The sequence below is a fragment of the Macrotis lagotis genome, chromosome 1, assembly GCF_037893015.1.
Source record: "Macrotis lagotis isolate mMagLag1 chromosome 1, bilby.v1.9.chrom.fasta, whole genome shotgun sequence".
Lineage (NCBI taxonomy): Eukaryota > Metazoa > Chordata > Mammalia > Peramelemorphia > Peramelidae > Macrotis > Macrotis lagotis.
Window position 1 is genome coordinate 131,867,232 of NC_133658.1, and position 25,323 is coordinate 131,892,554.

At 35.7% G+C, this 25,323-nt stretch overlaps 1 protein-coding gene across 1 annotated transcript in view; it reads right to left on the minus strand.

Moving 5' to 3' along the window:
• Positions 1 to 25,323, minus strand: part of TACR1 (tachykinin receptor 1) — a 189,690-nt gene that overhangs the window by 71,108 nt on the left and 93,259 nt on the right. Inside the window, exon 2 of the mRNA XM_074208476.1 lies at positions 17,872 to 18,066. Coding sequence (XP_074064577.1) covers positions 17,872 to 18,066 — 195 coding nt within the window. The remainder of the gene's footprint in view (positions 1 to 17,871; positions 18,067 to 25,323) is intronic.

Below are 25,323 nucleotides of genomic sequence, written 5' to 3' on the forward strand. Positions count from 1 at the left end.
GGGGTCTCTTTTGGGTGGTCTTCTGAGGTGTGCTCCCTGGCTGCCCCGGAAGAACAATGCAATCCAAGTTGAAGGTCAGGCCCTCAGGTGTGGCCTAAATTAGATGATAAAGGAAGATTCCCTTTACAATGCGAACAAAAGATTTACAAAGTTTGTCTCCAACTGATCTCTTCACTCCCATGCCAAGTTTTCTCTGCATCATTTGAACATGTGTTTCACAAATATTTGTGAAGCAGCCAGTTTGAAATCTCTAATAGGGGAAATCTCTAAGTGGAGATTTGAGTGGAGGTTAGGAGAGAGGTTAGAGAGGTTAGGCCTGGCTAAGTAGATCTGAGAAAAATCAGCATAGAGATAATAATTGAATACAAGGAAGCTGATAACATCACGAAGTATAAGTATATATATATATGTATATACATATATATATGTATATATATATATATATATATATATATATATATATATATATAGAGAGAGAGAGAGAGAGAGAGAGAGAGAGAGAGAGAAAGTGAGAAAGGGGTGTAGTTCAGAGCCGTGGGGGTATATACAGCATTATCAGACTAGATCTGGACAATGATCCAACAAAGGAGGTAAAGGGCATGTGAGACAGGTAGGAAAATCAGGATAGATTAATGTCACAGAAACCTAGAAAGACAAGGGTATCAAGAAAAAGAGGGCAAATGAGAATGCCAATGGCTTCAGTGAGGTCAAGAGGAATAAAAATTAAGAAAGATCTTAATTTAGAGATTATTGGCAATTTTGAAGAGAGACAGAGATAGATTTATAAAGGATTTTGAATGCAAAACCAAGCATTTTATTTTGACCCTTGGAAGTGAAAAGGAGCCTTTGGAATTTATTGAGTAGGATGAAATACTCAATCCAGGAAAATCATCTTGGCAACTAAACGGAGACTGTATTAGAGTGAGGAGATCATTTAGACATAAAATGATGAGTATCCACACCAGAGTTGTGACAGACTAGAGGAGAGAATGGGGTGTATTTGAGAGATGGTGCAAAGGTTCAAGTGACAGTCCTTGACAACAGATTAGATATGGGGAGGGAAGAAATAGTGATGAGTTAATGATATCTCCTAGGTTGTGAGCCTGAGAGACAGGGAAGATGGTGTTGTCTTCTATAGTAATAGAGAAATTAGTTGTTGGGAGTGTTAAAGGAGAGGATAATTATTTCAGTTTTGGACATGTTAAGTTTAAGATATCTACTGGACATCCCATCAAACTTCATAAGAATAAATGAAACTATGAAGAGGCAATCTAATGAAGCAGAGTTCTGGATATGGAGTTAGGAACACCTAGATTAAAAAAATTATGCTGGATACTTATCAACATGTGACTAGGAGTAAGCCTCCTAACCTCTGAGATTCAGGAAAATCTGTAAGGTTATATACTAAATTATAAATAGGTTCCATTGGAGAGAATTGCCAAGCCAAGAAAGTCATAGATACATGATATATTGTCATGTAAATGTAAAGTTTTACTTGGTATGAGTACAGGAAGGAAGTTCTAAAAAAGATCTGAGTTTTAAACATTCATAGTCAACATTTGTGATACTGCAATTGAAAAAACTGATGCAATGGTGGGTTGCAATAAGAGGCAATGTGTAGGATAAGTCCTCCTGTTCAGACTACAACTGGAATATTTTGTTTAATTTTAGTTTGTTTTTTTAATAAGGTGCTAACTTTTAGGTACTTTGTAGGTGTTAATTTTAAGAACTACATCAACAAATGGAAAACTTCCCAACAATTAGAAGTAGTCATAAGTCAAATAGCAGACTTTGGGAGGTAAACTTCCTGGAAACAGAAGGACCTGTGTTTGAAACCCTCCTTTTACTAGTTGTGTGAGCAGATCACTTCACCTCTCTTATGCTCAGTTTCCTTATTTGTAAATGGGAATAACAATGACATATTCTTAACAGGATTGCTGTGAGGATATGTTTAAAGAACTTTCCAAATCTTAAAGTTCTATATGTGTTGTTTTCATTATCATTATTTTTTTATCATAGAGCGATTTTTGTTCATGTATAGCTTGGATTGGATGGTCTATGAATATTTCCAGATTCTGTGATTCTGAGGGGCAGCTAGGTGGCACAGTGGATAGAGCACCGGCCCTGGAGTCAGGAGTACCAATTCTGAGCAGGTAGTGGCTAAACCAAATAACCTCTCAAGTCCCTTCTAACTAACATTCTTTGGTTTTTCATAAATTAAGACTACTAAGTAGGAAGACCTTGACAAAAGTCTGAATAAGCAGAATTCTATCTGGAGTGTGGCATGATTGAGCTGAGAAACTTTCTATGAGCAAGGTTATGATTTCTTTAGTTTGAACCATAGACCTAGCTAATATGGAAGTCAGAGAAATTCAGTCTCTTCTCAAAGATAAACTACATAGTAACAAGGAGTAAAATGTTTAACAATGAATTAAAATATGAAATAAAGTTCTGAAAAGTGTTGGAGACATGGTAGGGAGGTTTTCCTCCACTCTTTTCTCCTCTCATTGTTTCCTCCTCTGTAGCAATATGGTGTGAACACCATGTCTAATGTCTTCTTTAAGTCAGAAGCATTTGAGCCTGGTTCATTCTTGAACTTCTCTCAGAATTTCTCTTATTCTAGAAGAGACTAAGCTACCTGAATCTACCTCACCTTGGCATATTCCTTCATAAGACCCACTCTTTTTTTCCATTGTTACATTCTTCCTGGAGCATCCATTTTGTGTTATTTCTGCTTCCTGCTATAGCTCTTTGGGTAATTTCATGAATTTAGATTTAGACTGCAAAAATAGTATCTTCACTGTTAATGATGATGAAAATACAAATAATATCAGATTTATTTCATTCTTTTAATTTTGTTTCCTCCAGTTTTAGCTTTATTTACACTTTTTTTAGGTTTTTGCAAGGCAATGGGGTTAAGTGTCTTGCCCAAGACCACACAGCTAGGTAATTATTAAGTGTCTGAGACCGGATTTGAACCCAGGTACTCCTGACTCCAGGGCCAGTGCTCTATCCACTGTGCCACTTAGCTGCCCCTAACTTTATTTACTCTTGTGATGATTTGATTCATTTGTGTATTATCCTAAACTTTCTATATATTTGTTTTCTTATAATACTCTGCTATCTTGTGAGATGCACAATCTCTTACTATCCATTATCTCCTTCCATTACATTTTACAAATAAATTTATATTCTAAACTCCTTACTATCATCATTTTTTTCTTTATGGCAAAGGATTGTTTGTTCAATGAAGTGGTTTCTGGAGCTTATGAATCCCTTTTTGTGAAGATTACTTTACATTAGTTATGCTTCTGTAGGAATGGCAAACATTCATATCTTTTATTTCTTACTTTATCTGTTCCCTGTTTTTCAATATCAGTAAGTTATTTGAATAGACCAGGTTGAAACTTATAGTTGCATGTGATGTATGCTTATCTTTATCCTTTCTTATTTGCTGAATATCACAACAAATTACATCAACTGATTCAATTAAACAAGATTTAAAAAAAAATATAATGCTTGTCTTTGTGAAATATAATAATCTGGCAGGGAAATGAGACATACACAGATACCTAACTATATTAGGATCATAGCACTATAGAAAGGTATGAAATAAAATACTATGTGAAGTTCAAGGATCAGCAGGAGTTTTCAAGAGTTCTGAACAAGTCAGAGTTGAGAACTGACATTTAGGTATTTTAAAAAGTAGTCACATTTATATGGCATCTGAACTTAAGTTAGCATAGCAACAATTGACCTGCTTGAGGAACAGCTGCCCAGCAAAAATTACTGCTACAAAACTCAGGAAGAAGCTTCCTAGTTCCCCAGGCACAGACTATTCTGCTTCTTGGCTTGAGTCAGGTATTTTTTTTTTTCAGAATGATGATTTTAGAGTTTGGTTTTTTTTTTTAACTGTGAGAGAGTTCTTAAGTATGTAGATGAATTTGTAGGACAAAAGGAGGGATGGAGGGAGAGGGAGAGGGAGAGGGAGAGGAAGAGGGGGAGAGAGAGAGAGAGAGAGAGAGAGAGAGAGAGAGAGAGAGAGAGAGAGAGAGAGAGAGAGAGAGAGAGAGAGAGAGAGAGAGAAATATGCATTAAGGATTCTTGAAAGTATTTCCTTTCTGGGGCAGCTAGGTGGTGCAGTGGATAGAGCACCGGCCCTAGAGTCAGGAGTTCAAATCAGACCTCAGACATTTAATAATTACCTAGTTATGTGACCTTGGGCAAATCACTTAACCCCATTGCATTTGCAAAAAAACCTTAAGAAACAGTATTTCCTTTCCTAGGAACCCTGAACCCATATTTGTAACAAAAACTATCTTTCTGTAAACCTCATCCTAGAACATTAAAAAAAACCATGCTGATTATCAGAACCCAAGGCTGTTTTGCAACCCAAATGCTCTTCTCTTTGATCTTCATAGGGTGGTCCAAAACCTGGCTCATTAGAAAAATCTATAAACAGGTAAAACAAAGTCTTTCCATGCCCTATGGGCCTTATTCAATCAACAAAACTATCACCTATCCTTAACACTAAACTGTATGAATAGAAGTCTAAAGGAAGTATATCTCCATAGAACCCCAAGAATACAACTGAAGTTGCAGTGCCTCCAGATGAGTGAATTCATCCCATTATGTTGAATTATAAATATAGTACTATAAAACATCTTTATTTTAACTTCCTTTAGGGAATGGGAAACTCCTCTCATTGCATTTGAGAATGTTCCTCTCTTCTCTCTGCTCATTGGAAGAAAAATATTCACTCCCCACCTGCATTTTTTTTGACAATGTTCTTATACTGGTAGATAAGGAAAATGCTGTAGACATGACAAACCTAGACTTCAAATTAGAGGCAGGTTGTAGAATGGTAAGAGAGAGCTCTTGACTGGGAGTCTGGGAGATCTGAGTTCATGTCACACATCAGATATTAGTTGTATGATCTTAGTCCAGTCATTTAACCTCTCTCAGGTTCATTTTTCTCATCTATAAAATGATATAATAGTACCTGTACCTGCCTCATAGGTATTGTGAGAATTAAATAATACTTTATTTGTTCATCAGCCATTTTCAGTCATATACATTTCTTCATGACCCCATTTGGAGTTTGCTTGGCAAAGATAAAAGAATCATTTGCCATGTCCTTCTCCAGCTCACTTTACATAGGCACTGAGTCAAACAAGGTTAAGTGACTTGACATAGCTGGTAAGTGTACATAGTTATATGTGAATTTAACATAAGTCCCAAAGTCCATCTTTTCTCATAGTTACAGATCAATATCCTACACTGAATGAGGGGCAGAACTGAGTTGGAAAGAGGAGTCTCTTCAGTCTCTTCATCTCTATCCAAGCTCTTTGAACTTTGTTCATTCTCTCGAATTTCTTTGACTTCAGCAGTAGTTTTGAGCACTTATGCTTCTAGCTTTGGGAGAGATGATAAATGATGCTAACCCCACTTCAAGTTGCTGATGGGAGAATGAGACTCTGGGAAGATGCTTACATGAAAGGAGCTAGCCTGTCCTCAATTCGCTCTTTTGTAGCCTTTAGGGAATTTTCCCTCTGATCGAAATCTGTGATTCTATCTTGGTTGAGCTATTACACAGCTTTCCCAATGGCATTCCTTTTCTCTGCATTGTTTAATATATGTTTTCCTACATACACTTTCTCTTGATTTCTGTTTTATTATAGATGTGATTAAATTAGCTTTTAGTTTTGTTTTGGTTTTTGCTCCTTGCTATGTGTGTTCATTGTGGAACAATGTGGTGAGTAGAAAGAAAAGCCTTGAATTTTATAAAACCTGAGTCCTCCTTTATCCAGTAAAAAAAGGGTGATAAAAAGTTTAACTTGAACCTGAAAATCAAAGCCCCTAATCTAACAAAATTTAAAAGATCATATAGATATAATTCTGGTCTGGGATCTACCTCACTCTGAGGAGATCAAGTGGATAAGCTTCTGGCTCCAAGCTTCTGCTTCCCTCTCAGGCAGCAAATAAAGTCCCTTGGAGAGAGTGTAAGGAGAAGAGACTAGAGGTGTCTTTTCTGCCTTCCTCAAACCACATAACCTCTCTTTCTCTCTGTGTTTGTCTGTCTGTCTATCTATCTCTCTGTCTCTGTCTTTGCCCAAACATACATTATGTATGCATTATGTATATATGTATATATAAATAATATATAAATAACATTTGTAAACACACATATATAGACATCTCTAATTTTCATAAATGTCATATAAATATTAGTTATTAATTCACTGAATCATTTGACACATATTCTCAAGACAATTCCTAGAAAAGAAAAGCGATTTCTTGGGAAGAAGAAAGGTTTTTCAAACAGTAGTTGTCCTAAATGTTTTATATGGACTTTATTCTTTGGGCTTCCTGAATTCATTCACTGTAATTTAAAATTCTTTTCTGGGAAAATTCCACATTGGGAAAGTAAATGAACACAGTGATAAAATAGGAAGTTACCCATATCCTAGGATTAAAAGAGCCCTTGAATTTTTTTTTTTGTTTGTTTTTAGGGGTTTTTTTACAAGGCAATGGGGTTAAGTGGCTTGCCCAAGGCCATATAGCTAGGTAATTAAGTGTCTGAGGCTAGATTTGAACTCAGGTACTCCTGACTCCAGGGTGGGTGTTCTATCCATTGCTCCACCTAGCCGTCCCATGTGCCACCTAGCCATCCAGAGCCATTGGAATTTGGGGGGGGGGCACAGCCTGAGTATTTCCCTGGTGGTGACTGAAATTTTGCCATTATAGATAAATTACTTTGGGTTAAGAGTATTTCTCTAGGCATAATCTTCTAAAATGTAAATCCCCCAAGGATGTTAAAGTATTAACATCTCAGCATTCCTCAATGGTAATAAATTGATGAAAAAAATGAGAGGAGAAACCTTCAAACAGTATAAAAGATTTGAGTACCTCAGAGTTTGGGAAAAATTGAAAGAGAAAAAGGTGAAGGGAAGGGGAATGTGGTATGTTTTTTTCTTCCTATTTTGCCATTTTGCCCAAAGAGCAAGTTGGTAAGTAGTTTAGATCTGTTTTTTCTAACCAACATATAAATATCTTAAATTTCTTCCTGTGTAAGTGAAATAAAAAGAAATTTCCTTTGCCATTTCCTAATGGCTTCTGTATAATAACACATTTTGCAAATACCAGGAATTATAAGGTAGGTTGACCTTAAGGGACCAGGAAGCTCAGCAGACCCTGAAATCTCTAGGCTTAGAGCTCTTAGCCTGATTTTCTCCATTAGTAAAAGTAGGAAGTGACCAGGATCAGGGCTCCTACTAATCCCCAGTACAGAATTCTATAAAGACCATCCCAGTTAAAGGAAATGGAAGAGACAGATGGAGTGGATGGAGAAACATCTGGAGATGTCACATTAGCAAAGGTCTTATCATTTTATGCTATGAAAATAAAGTTGATTATGTGGGTGGGTGAGTGAGTGTGTGTGTGTGTGGGGGAGTTGTTTGACCTTCTCCTGAACCATTTAGTAACTTACCTTTGGCTTTTCAGGTAGTGTCCTTACTACTTTAAGTGCTGGGTGGATTCCTGGAATTAGTTTTAAGCAGGATATTGGAGAAGGACCTATGTTTAACTTGTAAGACTCTGAAGTACCAATTCTCCCATTTCTCATATTTGGAGTGGCATGTCATTTGCATCACTTTTGACAGACACATCAACCTTGCTAGGATGCTAAATAACACATATTCATTTGGAAAATTAAGTATAATTAAAATCAATGTTGTTTTCAGAATACAGGTTTTTTTTTTAAGATAGTTTTATGACATTTTCCTCACTGAAGAATTTAACACTGCTGACTCCTCTCCTCCTAGAAAATTCTTTTCTATTCTGTTTTGAGGGGATGGGGGCACACAACTAACTCCTTTCTGATCTGTTTCCAAACTCCCTAGGCCATGCTTCTACTGTTGCCTTCAGTAAAGCTGACTTCTCAGGGTTTCTTAAGATGCAACATCTGGGTATAAGGAGATTAGGGCTTGAAGGACAATCTTGAATAATCTAATCACCTGTTTCCCTCAACATACCTTTCTCCATCCATTGACATTCTGCCAGGACTCATTTTCTTCAAGTAATAGCAGGCTCCTAACCCCTCATACTTTTCCCATCTCCATGAAACTGAACCACTAGCTACTGAACTATCCTCCCCCAAATCCAGTAAGTTGCTCACTCATTCCAATCTGCCTCAATCCTACTTCACCACCCAATGTCCCTTTCTAGACCTGTGCACTCCTTCCACTGTGTCCTCTGGGTAGCATGCTTCATAATAAACAAACTCACTCATTTTGCATCTCTTTCTCACACCTTCCATCTTCTGGCTTTCTCCTGATGACACTACTTCCCTGACTACCCTTTCTAATACCAATTAGACTATCACATTCCTTGGACTCATTGGACATTTTGGACTCTGCTTATTATTGCCACGTCTTCTGCTGTAATTATTCAACAACCTCTCATTTTATGAGATTTATGCTATCCAATTTTATCACCTAATCCAAATTATGGTGGCTTTTATCTACTGATCCCTATCCCTTCCTAACTCCATATCCAACATTGTCTCTTCTTCATGGAATTCTCATTGATTTCTTCATTGATTTCTCTCTCCCTCTCCCCTAGATTTATTAAATTTCAAGTTCTTCTCATGGTTGCTGTGGTGGCACCAGACCAAATGATTTCAAAGGTCTTATATATGACTTGTGGGTCAGGTGTTTCCACCCCTGATGTAGGCTATCATTCCTACACAGGCTATGCTCTCTTCACTTCCTAATCTTAACTCTCTGATGAACCATTTCAACTTTAGATTATTCTTTACTCTCAAATATCCTTGTCCTTTAACTGATCGTGCCCAACTTTGGATTATTCCACTCTGCTGCCTTTTTTCTTATGTACTGTCAGGTAGAACTGGAGAAAATAAAGAAATCATGCTGACTTGGTAATTTTGGTACCTAATCTCAACTGGACTTTCACTACAGCAAGACAAACCTATTCCCCACCATTCCATTCTCTGTCCCATTCAATGTTCTAAATCTTTTATTCTCTGCTCAACACTTCCTTAGCACAATTTTATCCCCCTACTCTCTTTGCTGAGTATTTTCCTAAAAAATTGAAACCTCTTGTTGAGAGCTCCATTTTTTCACCTTCACATTTAATGTACTTCTGATATCACTGCCCCACTCCCCCATCTCCTTTTTTACTTCATTTTTGAAGAGGTGATTTTTCTCCTTGCAATAGCCAACATGGATCTACTCAACATGGATCATTGATCACAATCCCTTTCAGTCTTCTCCAGGATATTGTCCCATTTGTAGCTAATTTTCCCATCTCTTTACACTTTCCTAGATGAATAAAATCATGCTTATGTCTCCCTCATCCTTAAAAAAAACCACCTCTCACTTAAATTTATCCAACATTACTATCAACTTATATTTCTCCTCCTATTTGCAGAAAAACTTGAAAAAACCACTTAGTGTTTCTAATTCCTCTCCTTTCACTTTTCTAAATCTTCTCCAGTCTAGCTTCTAACATCAACATTTTACTGAAAATGCTCTCCAAAATAATCATTAATTTTTAAATTGATGAATTTAATTGTCTTTTCTCATTTGTCATACTTCTTTGATCAGTCTATCTAGCATATGACACTGTGCATCATTTTCTCTTCTAGCTATACTCACCTGAGTATTAATGATGTACTCTCTTAGTTCTCTGTTCTATTTTTAGTTTCTGACCTTCATCTACATAATGCACATTAATTGTAGGAACTTCTCCACCAAGGCCCTGTCCTGGATCCCGTTCTCCTTTCTGTTTATAACAACTCACACTCACTTAGTGATCAAATCAAGTCCCAATTGGTTTCAGTTATCATCTCTATTTAGATAATACTCAGCTCTATATATCCAATTACTCTTAAGAGTTTGAGTACCACATCATGAATTGCATATTTGACATTTTGAACTGAATTTTTGATAGGTTGACTTAAAGTCAATATATTCAAAAGAGAACTCATTCTATTTATTCCTGAATTCATTTATCTTGCAAATTTTCACATTAATGTTGAGGGTAGCACCTTATCAATTACTTTGGTTCAAAACCTCCATGTTATCCTTATTTATCCTATATTTCTAATCAATTGGCAAATTTTGCTATTCTATTTTCATAGATCCCCTTCTCTCTATTTCATAGCCACATTTCATATTTCAGGACCCCCTTTGTCTGAACTGTTACAGAAACCTTATTCTAATTGGTCTCTTTGCAATAAAATTTCTCCTTACTCCAGTCCATATTCCACATATTCACCTAAGTGATTTTCTTAAATTGTAAGTCTGACCATATTATCCTCTATTTCACTCAAGAAAGCTGTTTTTTAAACTGTTTTAAAGAAATTCTTTTGTTTTTCGTTTAGAACTCTCCATAGCCTAGCCCTATCCATTCCAATTTTTTTATACTTGAATCTCCTCCTCATACTCTTGAGTCACTCTTATTGACCTATTTACTACATGCCATCTCCCATCACTTACCTTAGTACATTGTCAGTCTTCCTTGTCTGTAATGCACTCCCTCTTTGCTTCTGTCTAGTTTCTTTCAAAAATCAAGCTCAGATTGTGTAGAAGACCAGCTTCTGTCCCCAGGTGTCACCAGAATTAAAATATGCCTGTATACTTGCTCTTTAAATGAATTGGTTGGTTCACCAATGAACCTTGACCTAAACATCTGAAGAGCTAGAAGTGTATGGGAAACCTTCTGATAAGGAAGTCCACAGACTTCAAAGGGAAGCCATGCAGCTGGATTCTGTCTGACTTGTCATGTCTGAGGTAAGTTTTGTTAAAAAAAAAAAAGTCTGGATATTCAACAATAAAGTTAAGAGATGGTTTTCATGACATTTTGTGTCACCTCTCTTCAACCTGGCTCTCATCAATGTTCAGACACACATTGGATCTATTGCAGGCAATAAGGTCCCACATTTTTTTGTAAACCTTTATGGTTCTTCCCAGTTCTAGTTGCCTTCCCCTCTAAGATTGTCTTACATCTATACTATACTATGTTTATTTTGCAACTTAACAAAAATAAGTATATATATATATATATATATATATATATATATATATATATATATCAATTGGGTTTGATGATGCAGTGCTCCATACACATTGTCCCTCATCTCTGCAAAGAAAGGGAGGTGAATTTTTTATCCCTTTTTAGAGCCTTTTTTGATCTTTCTAATTATAAATTGTTAAATTTCTAGTTTCTTTATATTTGGGTGAAATCAGAAAATTTGCCAATCTACTGATTTGAGGCACTTCCCATAAAATTGGGCATGAACTCTAGCCCTTTCCATTAGGGTACATGATATACCACCTGGCTGAAATATATGACCAAAGGCTCCTCATAGGTTCTTGTGTGTACACATGATTTGGGACTGTGCCAACACATATTGGTACAACTGAGCTAGGACAGTGTTGGACTTGGAGTCAGGCAGATGAGTACAAAAATATGACCCCAGACATTGGCTAGCTGGGTGACCCTGAGAAAAGGACCTCTCTCATCCTTTATTTCCTCATTTGGAAATTGGGGATAAATGTCACATGGGTTTTGTGAGAATTTAATAAGATAATATATGTATAGTGCTTTGCAAACCTTAAAGTGCTACTTATCCTAAGGCCCTTCAAGTTCTAAAATTCCATGATCCTATATAGAGGATAATTCTGATAAATGTTTAATAACTAGTTCTGTGGGAAGGGGGGTGTTGTAGGGAAGAGATGCCCTCATGATACACCAGCTCTGCATTACTAGTATTTTCTCCATTTTTATTAAGTAAAATGATAAACAAAATAATAAATCCAGCCTTAACTTGTAGTATTTGGCAAGGTAAAAATGCTTACAATGAAATCTTTTAAATTCTTATTAAATCTTTAATTTATGGATCAAATGCATTTCTATAGCATAGTATAATAAAAAAGATGATTGCACATGAAACTGCAACTCTATTGCACACACACATTGTTATTTACTGGATAAAAATTTAATAATTAGCTTTCATAAACTGGTTTGAATTAGCCCCCGCATGTACCTAATCCTATACCACTATGATGTAAATATGTATCCATTCGATTAGCATTAAATGCCTGCTATTCACAAGGCTTTAGATATATTCAACAGGGCAATGTATAGACCTTTGGGATTTGGAAGAAGGGGGTGGGGTAGATTTGGGAATGAAGGGAATGATTTCCATGAATTGTCTTTTCTCTTTCCATCACTCATCGCACTTCATTAATCATGCTTCTCTAGTTTTCCCTGGCTTCTGAAAGCAACTTCAGTCCTTTGCTGGGCAGCAGGTTCTGTCAGATCTAGTATAACTTGCATGGAAGGTGACCTGCATTTTGTTCTCTTAGCATCATTGTTAAGTATGGATGCTCCAGATACTTTCTTTCCTGCAATAAATTCTTTGAATTAGTTTCAGGGATGACACTAGGTACTCTGGGCAACAGTTTTAAAGAAAATGGATAGCAGATAGGATAATATCAATTGCTATCCTGCAAATAAACCACCTATACTGAAAATGCAAATGTGCTTTTTCTTGAGTTTAGAGGCATTTATAAAACTAGAATTTCAATATTCAGAAGAACTATAGTTTTTTAGTTTAGTTTTTTATTTTTTTGCAAGGCAACAGGGTTAAGTGGCTTGCCCAAGGCCACACAGCTAGGTACTTATTAAGTGTCTGAGACCAGATTTGAACTCAGATACTCCTGACTCCAAGGCCAGTGCTCTATCCACTGCGCCACCTAGCCACCCCTTCAGAAGAACTATAAAGAAAATCCTGGTTCTTGTGTGTGTATGTGTATGTGTGTGTGTGTGTTTATATTGATGTTGTTATTATTGATGATGATGATGTCCAAACTTCACAATAAAAAAAGAGACTTAATACATAACAAAAGAAATCAGATTTTCATTCACACATTAAAGCGGAAAGTCAGCCTTTGCTTTCTTTTCTTTTTTAGGTTTTTGCAAGGCAAATGGGGTTAAGTGACTTGCTCAAGGCCACACAGCTAGGTAAGTGTCTGAGAACGGATTTGAACCCAGGTATTCCTGACTCCAGGGCCAGTGCTTTATCCACTGCACCACCTAGCTGCCCCTAGCCTTTGCTTTCTAACTCTGCTGGTCTCATCTGAGGACAGTCCTCTTGTCGTAGAGGCATTCCTTAGTCTCAGTATTTGTTTACATGGTTGTTAACTGATTTATTTATAGTGTGATGTTGAAGGAAAGACTTAGAACTTGGGTTCCAGAGTCCTGAGTTACAATCTTGTCTTTGAAACAAATACTAGTTTTCTGTTCACAGACAAGTCTGGACCTCTCTGAACTCATTTCTCCTTCAGTTCAAGGTGGATAAAAGGATTTGTATTACTACCTACCTAACATTCTGGTTGTAAAGGAAATACTTTACATATATATATATATATATATATATATATATATATATATATATATATAAGAGAACTATAGAAATATAATTCTTTTTATTATTGGGACCAGTTATTTCCCCTCTTTTCCTTTCAATTATTTATTTTGTTAGATAAGATAAATACTTCTGTACCTATAAATCAGAAACTTCTTTGCAATTTACAGTTTTAAAGATTTTCCCGGGTCACTAATGTTAGGGATTGTTGTATGTGGGAGCATGTAAATTATCTTCACCTGGTGTCCTTGAGCATCAGAGCCTTGTTTTACTAAGTGCCATGGGAATGGGAGTAGATTAGAGTTTGGGGAGGATATTTAAGCACTGGTATTTGGTTCAATAAAGGGAGACCTTGGAGACCTTGGTATCCAAAGGGAGAACTTGTCTTCCTTGTCTCCTGCCCCTCCAATGCTCACTGCAGAAGACTGAGGGAGTCCAGAAAAGGGACTCAACATAAGAGTCTGGAAAAGGGACTCAACATATGATGCCTGAACTGGTACTCAACATACTAAGAGTGATATTTCAATGATTACATGCTGACTATGTATCAAAATTAAAACTTCAAACCATATATTATTCACTCCAAGGTCAATCCTCTGTCCTCTATGCTAGAGAAGTCAAACACTCACATGAGGTAGGGCAATCCTCCTGAATGCAACCCAAACCAGATTAAAATGAAAACATTTGATAAAATAAATAATAATACAAAAGAACATAGATAATGTTAATGTTATTTTCTCTACCAATATGTGATTGTAGGGATCCATATGTATGGATTAGTGGCCCCATGTCTAATTGAGTTTTACGTCACTTATCTTCACCATGTAGTCTTCCCTTATATCTTATAATACTCATACACACACACACACACACACACAATATTTTCCAGCTCTATCAAATCACATCATCTATATGTAAATCTTTATCTTTATCTAGACCTATGCCTATGTCTACTTATATAATTTATGTCTGTTTATCATTATCTATCTATGGGCAGCTAGGCACTACTGATGATAGAGCACCAGCCCTGGAGTCAGGAGGACCTGAGTTCACATGTAGCTTTGATACTTTACAGTTATTAACTGTGTCACCTTGGAAAAGTCATTCAACCTGAGTTGCCTTAAATCCAGGGTCATCTCCAGTTGCCCTGATCCATATTTGGCCAATGGACCCAAATGGCTTTAAAAAGAGAAAGGGAGACTGATGACTTAGCATAGTACCCCCTTGCTCAAATCAAAATCATATGCATGTCATGGTGTAACATCTCCCTGATGTCATGATCCTCTTCAAGAATGGACAAACATCATCTATATCTATTTTGATGCATCTATGTTATGTATTTTAATAAGGAAATATAATTATTAATAATTTCTCTGATCACTGAGTCCTTAAGCAGAAACTATAAAATCAGCTTACTAGACTAGATAATCTTTAATTTTCCTTCTAGTTCTAAAGTATATGATTAAAAAAGATAGATCCCCACCACATACTAATGGTGAGAAAAATGATTATTAATAATCAATAATTTAGGGAAATTCAGAATTTCTTGAAGGACATTGTTGATGATGAAATTAGACTGACTTTCTTGTTCAAGATCCTGACCTGGGGGAAGTTATTGTGTTCTGCTCAAGCTTAGGTGAGGTATTATATATTTGGACAGATTTGAGTGGTCTGATATAGAGATAGCATTTCTGTCCAAGAGTGACTCAATGCTACTCTCAGTCCAGCTCACCTTTAGAGTTGATTTCCACCCCTTAGGTGGAAATTTATTCAAATGTATATGGACTGTGAATCTGTCCACTATGATTTTCTTTGATCTAAGAGAGAGTTCAAATGACTATCCTTTTATTAACAATGTGATGGTTTTATTAATACAATGATTAAATTATCCAGAAACTATGTCTTTTGAATCTTTTTATTCATCACAATGGGGGGAGGAAGTATGTCAAAAACCAATTTGCTCCTCTTTTCTGAAACCCTAAAGTCCATGATCAACCCTAGACAAAGTCAAGGATCATAGATTCCGAGCTGGCAGATACTTCAGAGATCATCTACTTTAATCCATTTAACCATATGAGGCAAATTGAACCCTACTGGCTAGTACTTATTCCTATCAGCATACCTTGAAACAAGGGGGGAAAAAAGGTCTGTTGAACTTAACAGATGAAATTCTCCAGTAACCATTTAATAATCCCAGTATATACAAGGAGACTTTGGAACATCTACTACATTGACCTAGAAGGGCACTTGATCTTAGTCTTACTATTCTAGCCAGTTACATACTTAGCAGTTCAGTCTCCAAATGGAAAGGTCTTCCTAATTCTTATCTGTATCACTCAGTCTTTCATAAATAAATGATCTTTGAATTGTTCATTTAATTGTATCATATTCATATAAGGTATTTAAGTTTGCAAAGTGCTTTGCATACTTTAATTCACTAAATCCTGCTGGTTTTTGATTCAAGTGCTATCATTACCCCCTATTTTACAGAAAAGAAACTGAGGCTCAGAGATGAAGTTTAGTTGTTCATGATCACATAGTTAATAAGAGTGTGAGTGGGATTTGGAATCCAAATCTCCCTGACTCCAGTCTAATATTACTGTACTCACTATTCCATGCTGTCTCTCACATGTGCATGTGTTATGATTTTCAAAAAGGGCTATAAATTCCAAAATAAGGGATTGTGTCTTATAGTAAAATAGTATGGAGTGGAGCAAAGAGAATTGAATTTAGATTTAGAGGACTGGGGTTTGGATTCCTGCCTTGCTGCTGTGTGATTTGGGGGTGAATCATCTTAATATCCAAGGACCTTCCTTAATTTCCTTATATGTAAATAAATGATGATTCCCAAAGTTCTTTCTAGAAAATAAAATCCTGTGATTTCCCATGGAAGATTATTTCAACTCAGGAATTAGCGCCTGAAATTATCTATAATTCCTACTTTTCCACCTTCTGATTGAGTGGCTTCTACAAGAACTTCCACTTGAGGGGGGTACCCAAGGCAATCATCTCCTTGCTTCTAAGTTGACCTCATCCCAGACTTCTCCACCATATTGCTGACTGGTTACCTTCCCTTTCAATCCTTTCACTTCCTTTTATATGCCATCTTCTTTATTAGAATTTAAACTCCTTAAGGGCAAGATATGATTGCCTTTTTACCTGAATTTGTATTTCTATCACTTAGCACATGCTAGATATATAAGAAGTATTTAATAATGCTTGTTGGTGGACTGATTTCATTGATCTGGAGGTTACCCTCCCAAAATTTCAGCCCATTTAATGAGTGCCTTGTCTATATGAGTATCTTGTCTATATCCTCTCATAAATCTGAGGCAGGAAATCTATTTTGTTTTTCTTAATATCACAGGGATATTGGTTGAGTATCTGGTTTTTTAATTCTTCACTCTCTATGTGACCAACCCATCTTCTCTTGCATAAAATTCTCAGATGATTTTTTTATTTCTTAATTTTGAAAAGTTTTTCATTGTTTTTATATTTTTGGTTACTCATCTCCATCACTCATTTTTCCATTTCTCCCTCTGTGAAATCCATTAACAATTCTTTCCAGACTATTATGATTCCAGGAAGGTATCAGAACCATAAAACATTGGTAAAATATTGGTATTAAAAATTTTCATTTCTGGGAAAAAAGTTGGGGCTATTAAAGTAGTTTTGCAATTTACTGAAAGAAATTAAGTTTGCTCAAATCCTTCTGTATAAATTCTGGGGTGTTGTCTATTTGTATTGCTGCATGACAGCACAAATAGATATTGGGTTGGCCCCAGCCTCCATCTAAAATATTGAGAATAAGAATAGTTTAAAAGTGAATAGAGTTTCATGTACATCATCTCATTTGATCTTATCAACACAACTATTATTAACTGCATATTACTGATGATGAACCTGAAGTTTTAAGAGATTGAAATGACTTATGGCCACAAAGGCCATAGAGACAAGGCTCATTCATAGGTCTTTTGTTTGGTGGAAATTTAAGATCAGCATTCTTTTTGGTATACCCCGCTGACATTCAAGATGGAAAAATAAGAGTACTGATGGAAGAGAGTAATGCCCAACAATATTCCAGCCAATATCACAGAGAAGTTCAACCAAAGAATGTCAGAGCTGGTATGATATGAGGTAATTCAGTTTAATTTCTTCACTTTACAGATGGGAAAACTGAGGTACAGAGAAAGGAAGTAAATTTAGTTTATCTTAATTCATTGCTAGAGGGCTGGAATCAGGGTTAACCTTAGGTATAGTCGACATAGGGAATTATATCTGTGTAGAGAATTTTACTAGACCTTTAACCAATCCTGTTTGATGATGGTTATGGAAGAAATGAAGACCAAAGGAAAAGGAATAACAAATAGAAAGAAATATATTTCCCAGCACTTTCCAATGTGGAAGCTGCTACTTACACTTTCTCATAAGCCTTGGTAGGATGCTCTGGCCACTGAATCAAACATACCACTCGGTTGGGCATGTTTTCTGTGGTGGAGTAGTATCCCTGGGGGAAAGCAAGCAGGAGAGCCAGGGACCAGATGACACAGATGACTACTTTGGTGGCAGTCGCTGACAGCCGAGGCTGGAGGGGATGGATAATTGCCATGTACCTGTAAGCCAGAAGGAGAAAGACAGGACTTGCTTAACAAGAAACAATTTTTTAACTCATCATATCTTCCTGAGCAATAAGAATACAAAATCAAAATTTTTCTGATGAGGGGGAGTTAATTTTAATGTATATCATCTTCCATAGCCACCTCCCTTAATGTATATCATCTTCCTTAGCCACCTCCCTTGCACTTCCTGATCCTAGATCTGGCATCACTGGCTAAAATAGTGACAGAAGCATCAAATTGTAAAATAAAACTCCAAGGCCTTGTAAGTCTAACAGCATATTTACTGGTCAAATTATCCTGACTCTACAGAAGCAGCAAAATGACAAATTGTCCTCATACAAAGAAGCTAAAACCTATGCAGCTTCAATGATCAGTTGTTTTATCCATAGAACTGAAAGTATTCTATATAAAATTTTAAGGAGCGGTCAGTTTTCTGACCAAACTGGTTGATGATGGTGTCTCTTGAATTATTTTAAGGTATCAATGCAAGGTGCTAAAACTGTCCAAAGAGAGACATGTTACACTTTTTAGGAAGTTTACCATTATTTCAAAGGTCTGTTGTTGGATAGGGCAGCTACGTGTTACAGTGGAAAGAGCAGCAGGCTTGGAGTCAGGAAGTTTCATCTTCCTATATTCAAATCTGACCTCAGACACTTATTAATTGTGTGATCCTGGGCAAGTCATTTAATCCTGTTTTCCTCGGTTTCCTCATCTATAAAATTAGTTAGAAAGGACATGACATACCACTCCAATATCTTTGTTAAGAAAGCCCTAAATTGGGGCGGCTAGGTGGCATAGTGGATAAAGCACCGGCCTTGGAGTCAGGAGTACCTGGGTTCAAATCCGGTCTCAGACATTTAATAGCTACCTAGCTGTGTGGCCTTGGGCAAGCCACTTAACCCCATTTGCCTTGCAAAAACCTAAAAAAAAAAGCCCCAAATGGGACCAGGAAAAAACAGACATGGCTGAAACAACTGAACAACAACAATTAGATGAGGCATTGTTAAATTGCAGAAATGAGGGAAAAATTTTCATCTTCCAGATAGGATGATAAAAGGCTTGTTCCATTTGCTTGGGTAATTTTTGATAAATTTTAATTTTTTTATTTAAAAACTGTCAAGAAATTCAGTACATATGCTTCAATGGTTCAGATTTGAATTTTAAGAACAGTTTAATAGATGCATCAATTTCACAAATTTTTTGGTTCTGTCCTCTCTGTATTGTACTTTCTATACATTCATTCTATTTCTCCAAAGTTATACAAAAGCTTTGCTTTTTTTTCCCAGTGAGAGATTCTTTCTATCTAGACCAGAATTTAAATTTGCAATAAGTTTCTCCAAAATAATTACATGTAATCAATAAAGGAAATATATTTTGGTCATACAGTTAGAAAAGTATTCTGAATTATTTGTTCAATAATTGTTATTACTATGTATAGAACTCTGAGTTTAGATAAAAAAGAAAAAAAATTACACTGTCTTCGTCCTCAAGGAACACGCAATCTATAAAGCAAGATTGGCCTTGTGGATAAGTACAATGCAACAAAGTATGACAGAGCTGAAAGAGAGATAAAGATAGAGTTTTCTTGGAAAATTTGAGAGGAAAAAAAACACTTTAATCTGGGTGGTAGGTAGAGGTTATGATTAGAGAAGGCTAGCCCAGTGCTCTATACTCAACTAGTATTTAAGAAATGTACAGTCTTAATTCCAAAATATTCATGATCAAAAATGCTATCTTCATCCAGTCTGAATGCACTTTTTTGTTTTTTTCTTTCCCATGATTTTTTTCTTTTGGTTCTGACTCTTCTTTCACAACATGATTAATGTAAAAATATGTTTAATATGATTGTATATGTATAATCTATATCAGATTGCTTGTCATCTTGGGGAGGAGAAGAAGGGAGGGAGAAAAAAATTTGGAACTCAAAATCTAATAAAAGCTAATGCTGAAAACTACCCTTTTTTATGTTTGTTTTTTTTTGCAAGGCAAATGGGGTTAAGTGGCTTGCCCAAGGCCACACAGCTAGGTAGTTATTGTCTGAGACCGGATTTGAACCCAGGTACTCCTGACTCCATGGCTGGTGCTTTATCCACTGCGCCACCTAGCTGCCCCAAAACTACCTTTACATGTAATTGGTAAAAATAAAATTATATAAATGCAACATGACTAAAATGGAAATGTTTGGGACAACTGTACATGTATAACCTATATCAAATTATTTACCATCTCAGGGGGTGTGGAGAGTAGAGAGGGAGAGAGAGAATATAAAACTCAAATTTTTTTTAAAAATAATGTTTAAAATTACTTTTGCATATAATTGGTAAAAATAAAGTATACAGAAAAGAAATCTTTATCATAGACAGTTTCTATTGCACAAGCAATCTCACACACTTAAGGATGGAGTTGGTCAATGGACACTTCCAAATTAGACAAATGATAATCTATCAGTCAACTAACTAGCCGCATCCCAAAATATTAATTGGTTCTATGTTTAATATATTCTCTTTCCTAGTTTTCGAACTCTGATATTGCCTTAGGTTGTATCTTATGAAAATTGTAATTTCATTGATTGTTATTCAATGGAGGAAATTTACCTGAGTGTAGCAAACATTTCTAGAAACTGTGAAAGATGCAAAGTTTCTCCTTTCTATCGATAGGATATTAATACTAATACTGCACTGCCTCTCTCTTGGGGCTTTTGAAAGGATCGAGTGAGATAGTGTATGTAAAAACCATAAAAATATGGGCCATTGTGATGATCTGAAACATAGTTCTTGCCCTCCAGGTACCTGCACAGCCCAGATGTAAGATGCAGGCATAAATTATTCTTAGACAAGGCAGTATATCCTCTCACCAGTGAATGAACAAACCAGACAAGAAATGCTTTAGGGAGTCACAAGAGGGAGATAGCACAGATTACATGCAGATTACAAAAGTGACAGCTAGGCAAGATGAAGCAGTACTAAGGATTTCAATTGTCCCTATATCTGTTGTAATTTTATCCTGTTAGAAGATAGAAGAGCTGATAAATTCCTGACTTGTCTTTCTGTCTCTTAGAAGGTTGAGGAGGCAAAGAGAAGAGCTATTAGCCTGGATATAATGTTGATGGACATTGATTACTGAACTGAAATCAACTGTAACTTTAAGAGAAACTTCTCCTATCATGTCAAAAGTTGGAATAATATAAGCAAGAAAGGAAACTAGACAGTCAGAAATTGAAACCTGATATACATATACTTCCCCTGTATCTAACTTGCATTCATCTGCATTCTAACTTTCATCACCACTTCACTCCCACCTATTGATCTCATTTTCTAACCCCTGCAGTTTCAATTTTTGAGACTAATCTTGGCCTCAAGCAGGGGAAATATAAGGAGTCCTTAGATGCTCACCAGACATCATTGAATCAATCTTGACACCTACCTATAGTTATTGTTCATTTGTTTTGTGACCCCATTTGGGGATTTTCTTGGCAAAGATACTGGAATGGTTTGCCATATCTTCTCCAACTCATTTTACAGATGAGGAAACTTAGGTAAACAGGGTTAAGCTTGTTTATCCAGTGTCACATAGCTATTAAGTGTCTGAGGCCACATTTGAATTCAGAAAGATGAATCTTCCTGACTCCAATCCTGATACTCTATCCACTGTGCCACGTAGCTGCCCAAATGCAGCCTACTGAAATACTAAGCAAAACCCATATTGAAAACTCAGACAATAGAACACCTTGAATGCCCAAGTAAGAGGTTTAGATTTTATTTGGAATTCCTGAGAACTGGCAAAACTTTGCAGATAGAAAGTTCCATATCCAATCAGTGCCTAAGGAAGATTAACCTTGTGGAACCAACTTGTATTAATTTGAAAGATGTTGAAGAACTCCTTTCCCCATATTCTCTATTAAAGCTCACAAGTTTCTGAAATTTTAACATTAGAAATTGATTCCTTTGCATTTTTAATGGGAAGACTTTTTAAGATTTTTCAATTAAAATGCAAATATTAATGAAAAAGTTAATAACTCAACTTTTATCTCTAGATCTAGAGGCCTTCTGGTCTAGCTCCCTTATATACTGATGTGTGATTGTTTTTCAACATAGTTCAATACCTATCTAAGAAAGGATGGCCTTTGGAAAGAAACACAGACTAGGTCTTTTAAGAAAAGACAAAGGTAGGGCTACTAGGTGGTGCAGTGGACAGAGCACCAGACCTGGAATCAGGAGGACCTGAGTTCAAATCCAACCTCAGACTTTTAATAATTGCCTAGCTGTGTGACCTTGGGTAAGTCACTTAACACCATTGTCTTAAATTAAATAAAATATTTTTAAAAAAGAAGAGGCAAAGGCAATGAAAACTGGAAGAAACAACAGAAGGTTGAGAGGAGAGATAGAAAGAATGGAAGAGAAAGTAAAAACAAGTATTTTTCTGCCTTATCATTTTGTTGAATGTTGGTGCCAGTCAGAATTAGCTTCTTTTAATGTATAAGCTGAAAATGATTTTTTTTCTTCTCAAAATTTATAGATGTAGTCCAGGATAAGCAAAAGGAAATATTCCCAAGGGTAAAGTGTGGGCCTGTAAAACTAAACGACCAATTATAGAGATAAACTATTTAGTTATCAGAACAGACTTTTAATCTTTCACGAGAATGGTGCTGATGCATTCTTTGGCTTTTAAGGGTTTGTGGAGAGAACACAGGGGATAATGTGGGAGATGTCTTAGTCCTTAATATTATCTCAAGTATAAGAGATGATTTGTTTTAAACTTGGGGTCAATTCTCCTTAAACAAACTCTTCCTTACCAATGTAAGGTGGTACCATATGGTACCAGAGGTACATCCCACCTTTCTGTAACCCCTCCCATGCACAGTTTGACATTATGCCCTGTTTGAGCTCAAGTAACCAAGAATTTAAAAAATAATTGTAGACCAATGTAGAGCAAGCATTTTGAGTGGTCATTGGATGAGGGGGCAGGGAATAATCTTTCATCTTTGTGGCAAAATTCTGTAATTTAAGAAACCATTTCATTCTACTTTCTGCTATTCCTTAAATGTAGGAACTATTTAAGTGATAGATGCACTTCTTTATATATATATTACCCATATTTATACTTCCTTCTCTTATTCCTTCTTCTTTCCTCAAATTCCCTCACCCTCTAACATATACCCCTTGCCCAGTCTAGCCACAGTTTTCTTGCAGCTTCTAACTGTGGTGTAGAGGTAATCTTTGATTCTTAAAAACTACCAGTAGAACACAAAGATGGAAAGTATTACCAGTTTACTTCATTAATTTTTCTGCCACAGTAACTCAAGAAGACATCTGAAAGCCTAGATGGATTAAAATCTACATTAACAGAGGGAGCACTAACAGAGAGGCAATCATGTGTATTACAGTTCTCAAACTTTTTCAGATATTAAGAATAATCCTTAGATTTTTTAAGATGTAGCCTTCTTTTTCCTTTCCTTTTTCTTATTTTTTAAATTTCAAATAGCTATACCTCGTCTTTGGGGGTTGACACAATGTTATTTTCAAATTCATCTAGTATTTTGGAGCAATTATGCTTGTACTTTTGATAAATAGATGCATATTTTACTTTGTCTTCTTATGTTAAAATACAAACTCATGAAAATGTATTTATTTAAATGGAAGAAGAGAGTGGTATTTTGTTAATATAACCACCCAGAATCCTTCCAGCTGTTTTGGCTGTAAACCACCTGAGGAAGTGCTGCAAATCCCAGGACAGATAAATCAATGAAGTTCTCCATGAATATTCAGGAAACATGAAAGTACATTGCAATCTGTCTTGGGGCTATCTTCAGGGAAATAGCTTTTTTTAAAAAATGTATTCCTTCTTTAGCTGTTAGATATGGGATATAGCTAAGTCTTTGGTTGTCTTTTCTCTATATACTATCAACTGTGAAATTCTGTATATTCTGACCTCACAATATCTTTCTTGTTTGTCTTTGTTTCTCTCTATTACTGTCATTCTCCTAATTCAGGGGATGCCATTGTATAGTTGAATGAGTAGTGAATTTGAAACCAGAGGGCTGCGCTCCTTGATCTGCCACTGGCTACCAGTATGACTGAAGAAATCACTTAATATATCTGAGTATGTGTTTCTTTTTCTTTAATAGAAGGGAGTTGGATTAGATAACCTGGATTTGAAGTCAGAAAGAACTGAGTTTAAATCCTAAGATATATCCTAACTGTATGATCCTTGACAAGTTACAACATTTGTTTGTCTCAGTTTCCTCATCTGTAAATTGGTGCTATTTATAGTACTTACTTTGCATGCTTGTGTGAAGATCAAGTGAAATAATAATCATAAACATTTAACACAGTGTATAATAGTGTAAATGCTACATAAATGTTTGATATTATTTTGCATGACTCAATGTTTATAAGCTATATCATATTTGTTTTCTCATTGTGGGGAGGAAAAGAAAGAATTTGGAATTCAAAGTTTTAGAAATGAATGTTAAAAATTGTTTTTACATATAACTGGGAAAATGAAATATTAAATAAATTTCAAAAAATAAACAAAATAATAATAATTATTATTATTGTTATATCTTTTCCAGTTCTGAATCTTTAATCCTTTGATCATTTATCTTGTACCTGTCTGATAATGTAACTTCTAATTTAGAGGTTCTTGATATTTTTATGTAATATGATCCTGTTATAATATGATGAAATTCATGAATCTCTTTTCAGGAAAATATTTTAAATGCACAAAATGAAATATATAAGGTGACAAAGGAAATCAAAGGTTAGTGTAAACAAAGATGAAATTTCTTCTCATCCAAATTCATGAACCCCCTATATTCTGTGCATCCAAAGTTAAGAACTCTTGAATTAATCTTTTTCCTTGGCATATACTCTTCCAAGGTTTATCTTTTTTATATAGAGATCTGATTGTGAAGTCCTGAGCTCAAAATCCTTCTTTGGATATTCATTACTTACGGACTAAAGTTCAAGCCTCTTAGACTGATATTAAAATAAACCACAATCTTGAATTATACTGCTTTTGCAGCTTTCTTTCATGTTATATTCCATATTCTTCTATATTTTATGCCTTTACATACTCAGCTCAAATCAATCTGCCAATAATCACTGACCCTCACCGATGCCCTTCATATCTCCATTCTTTTGCTCAGAATTTATCCCTAAAGCCTGGAATCACTTTCCCTGAAATCACTTCTTGTCTGTGGAATTCTAGTTCCCATAATTTTCTTAGAACAGAGATATTTGAGGGGAGGAA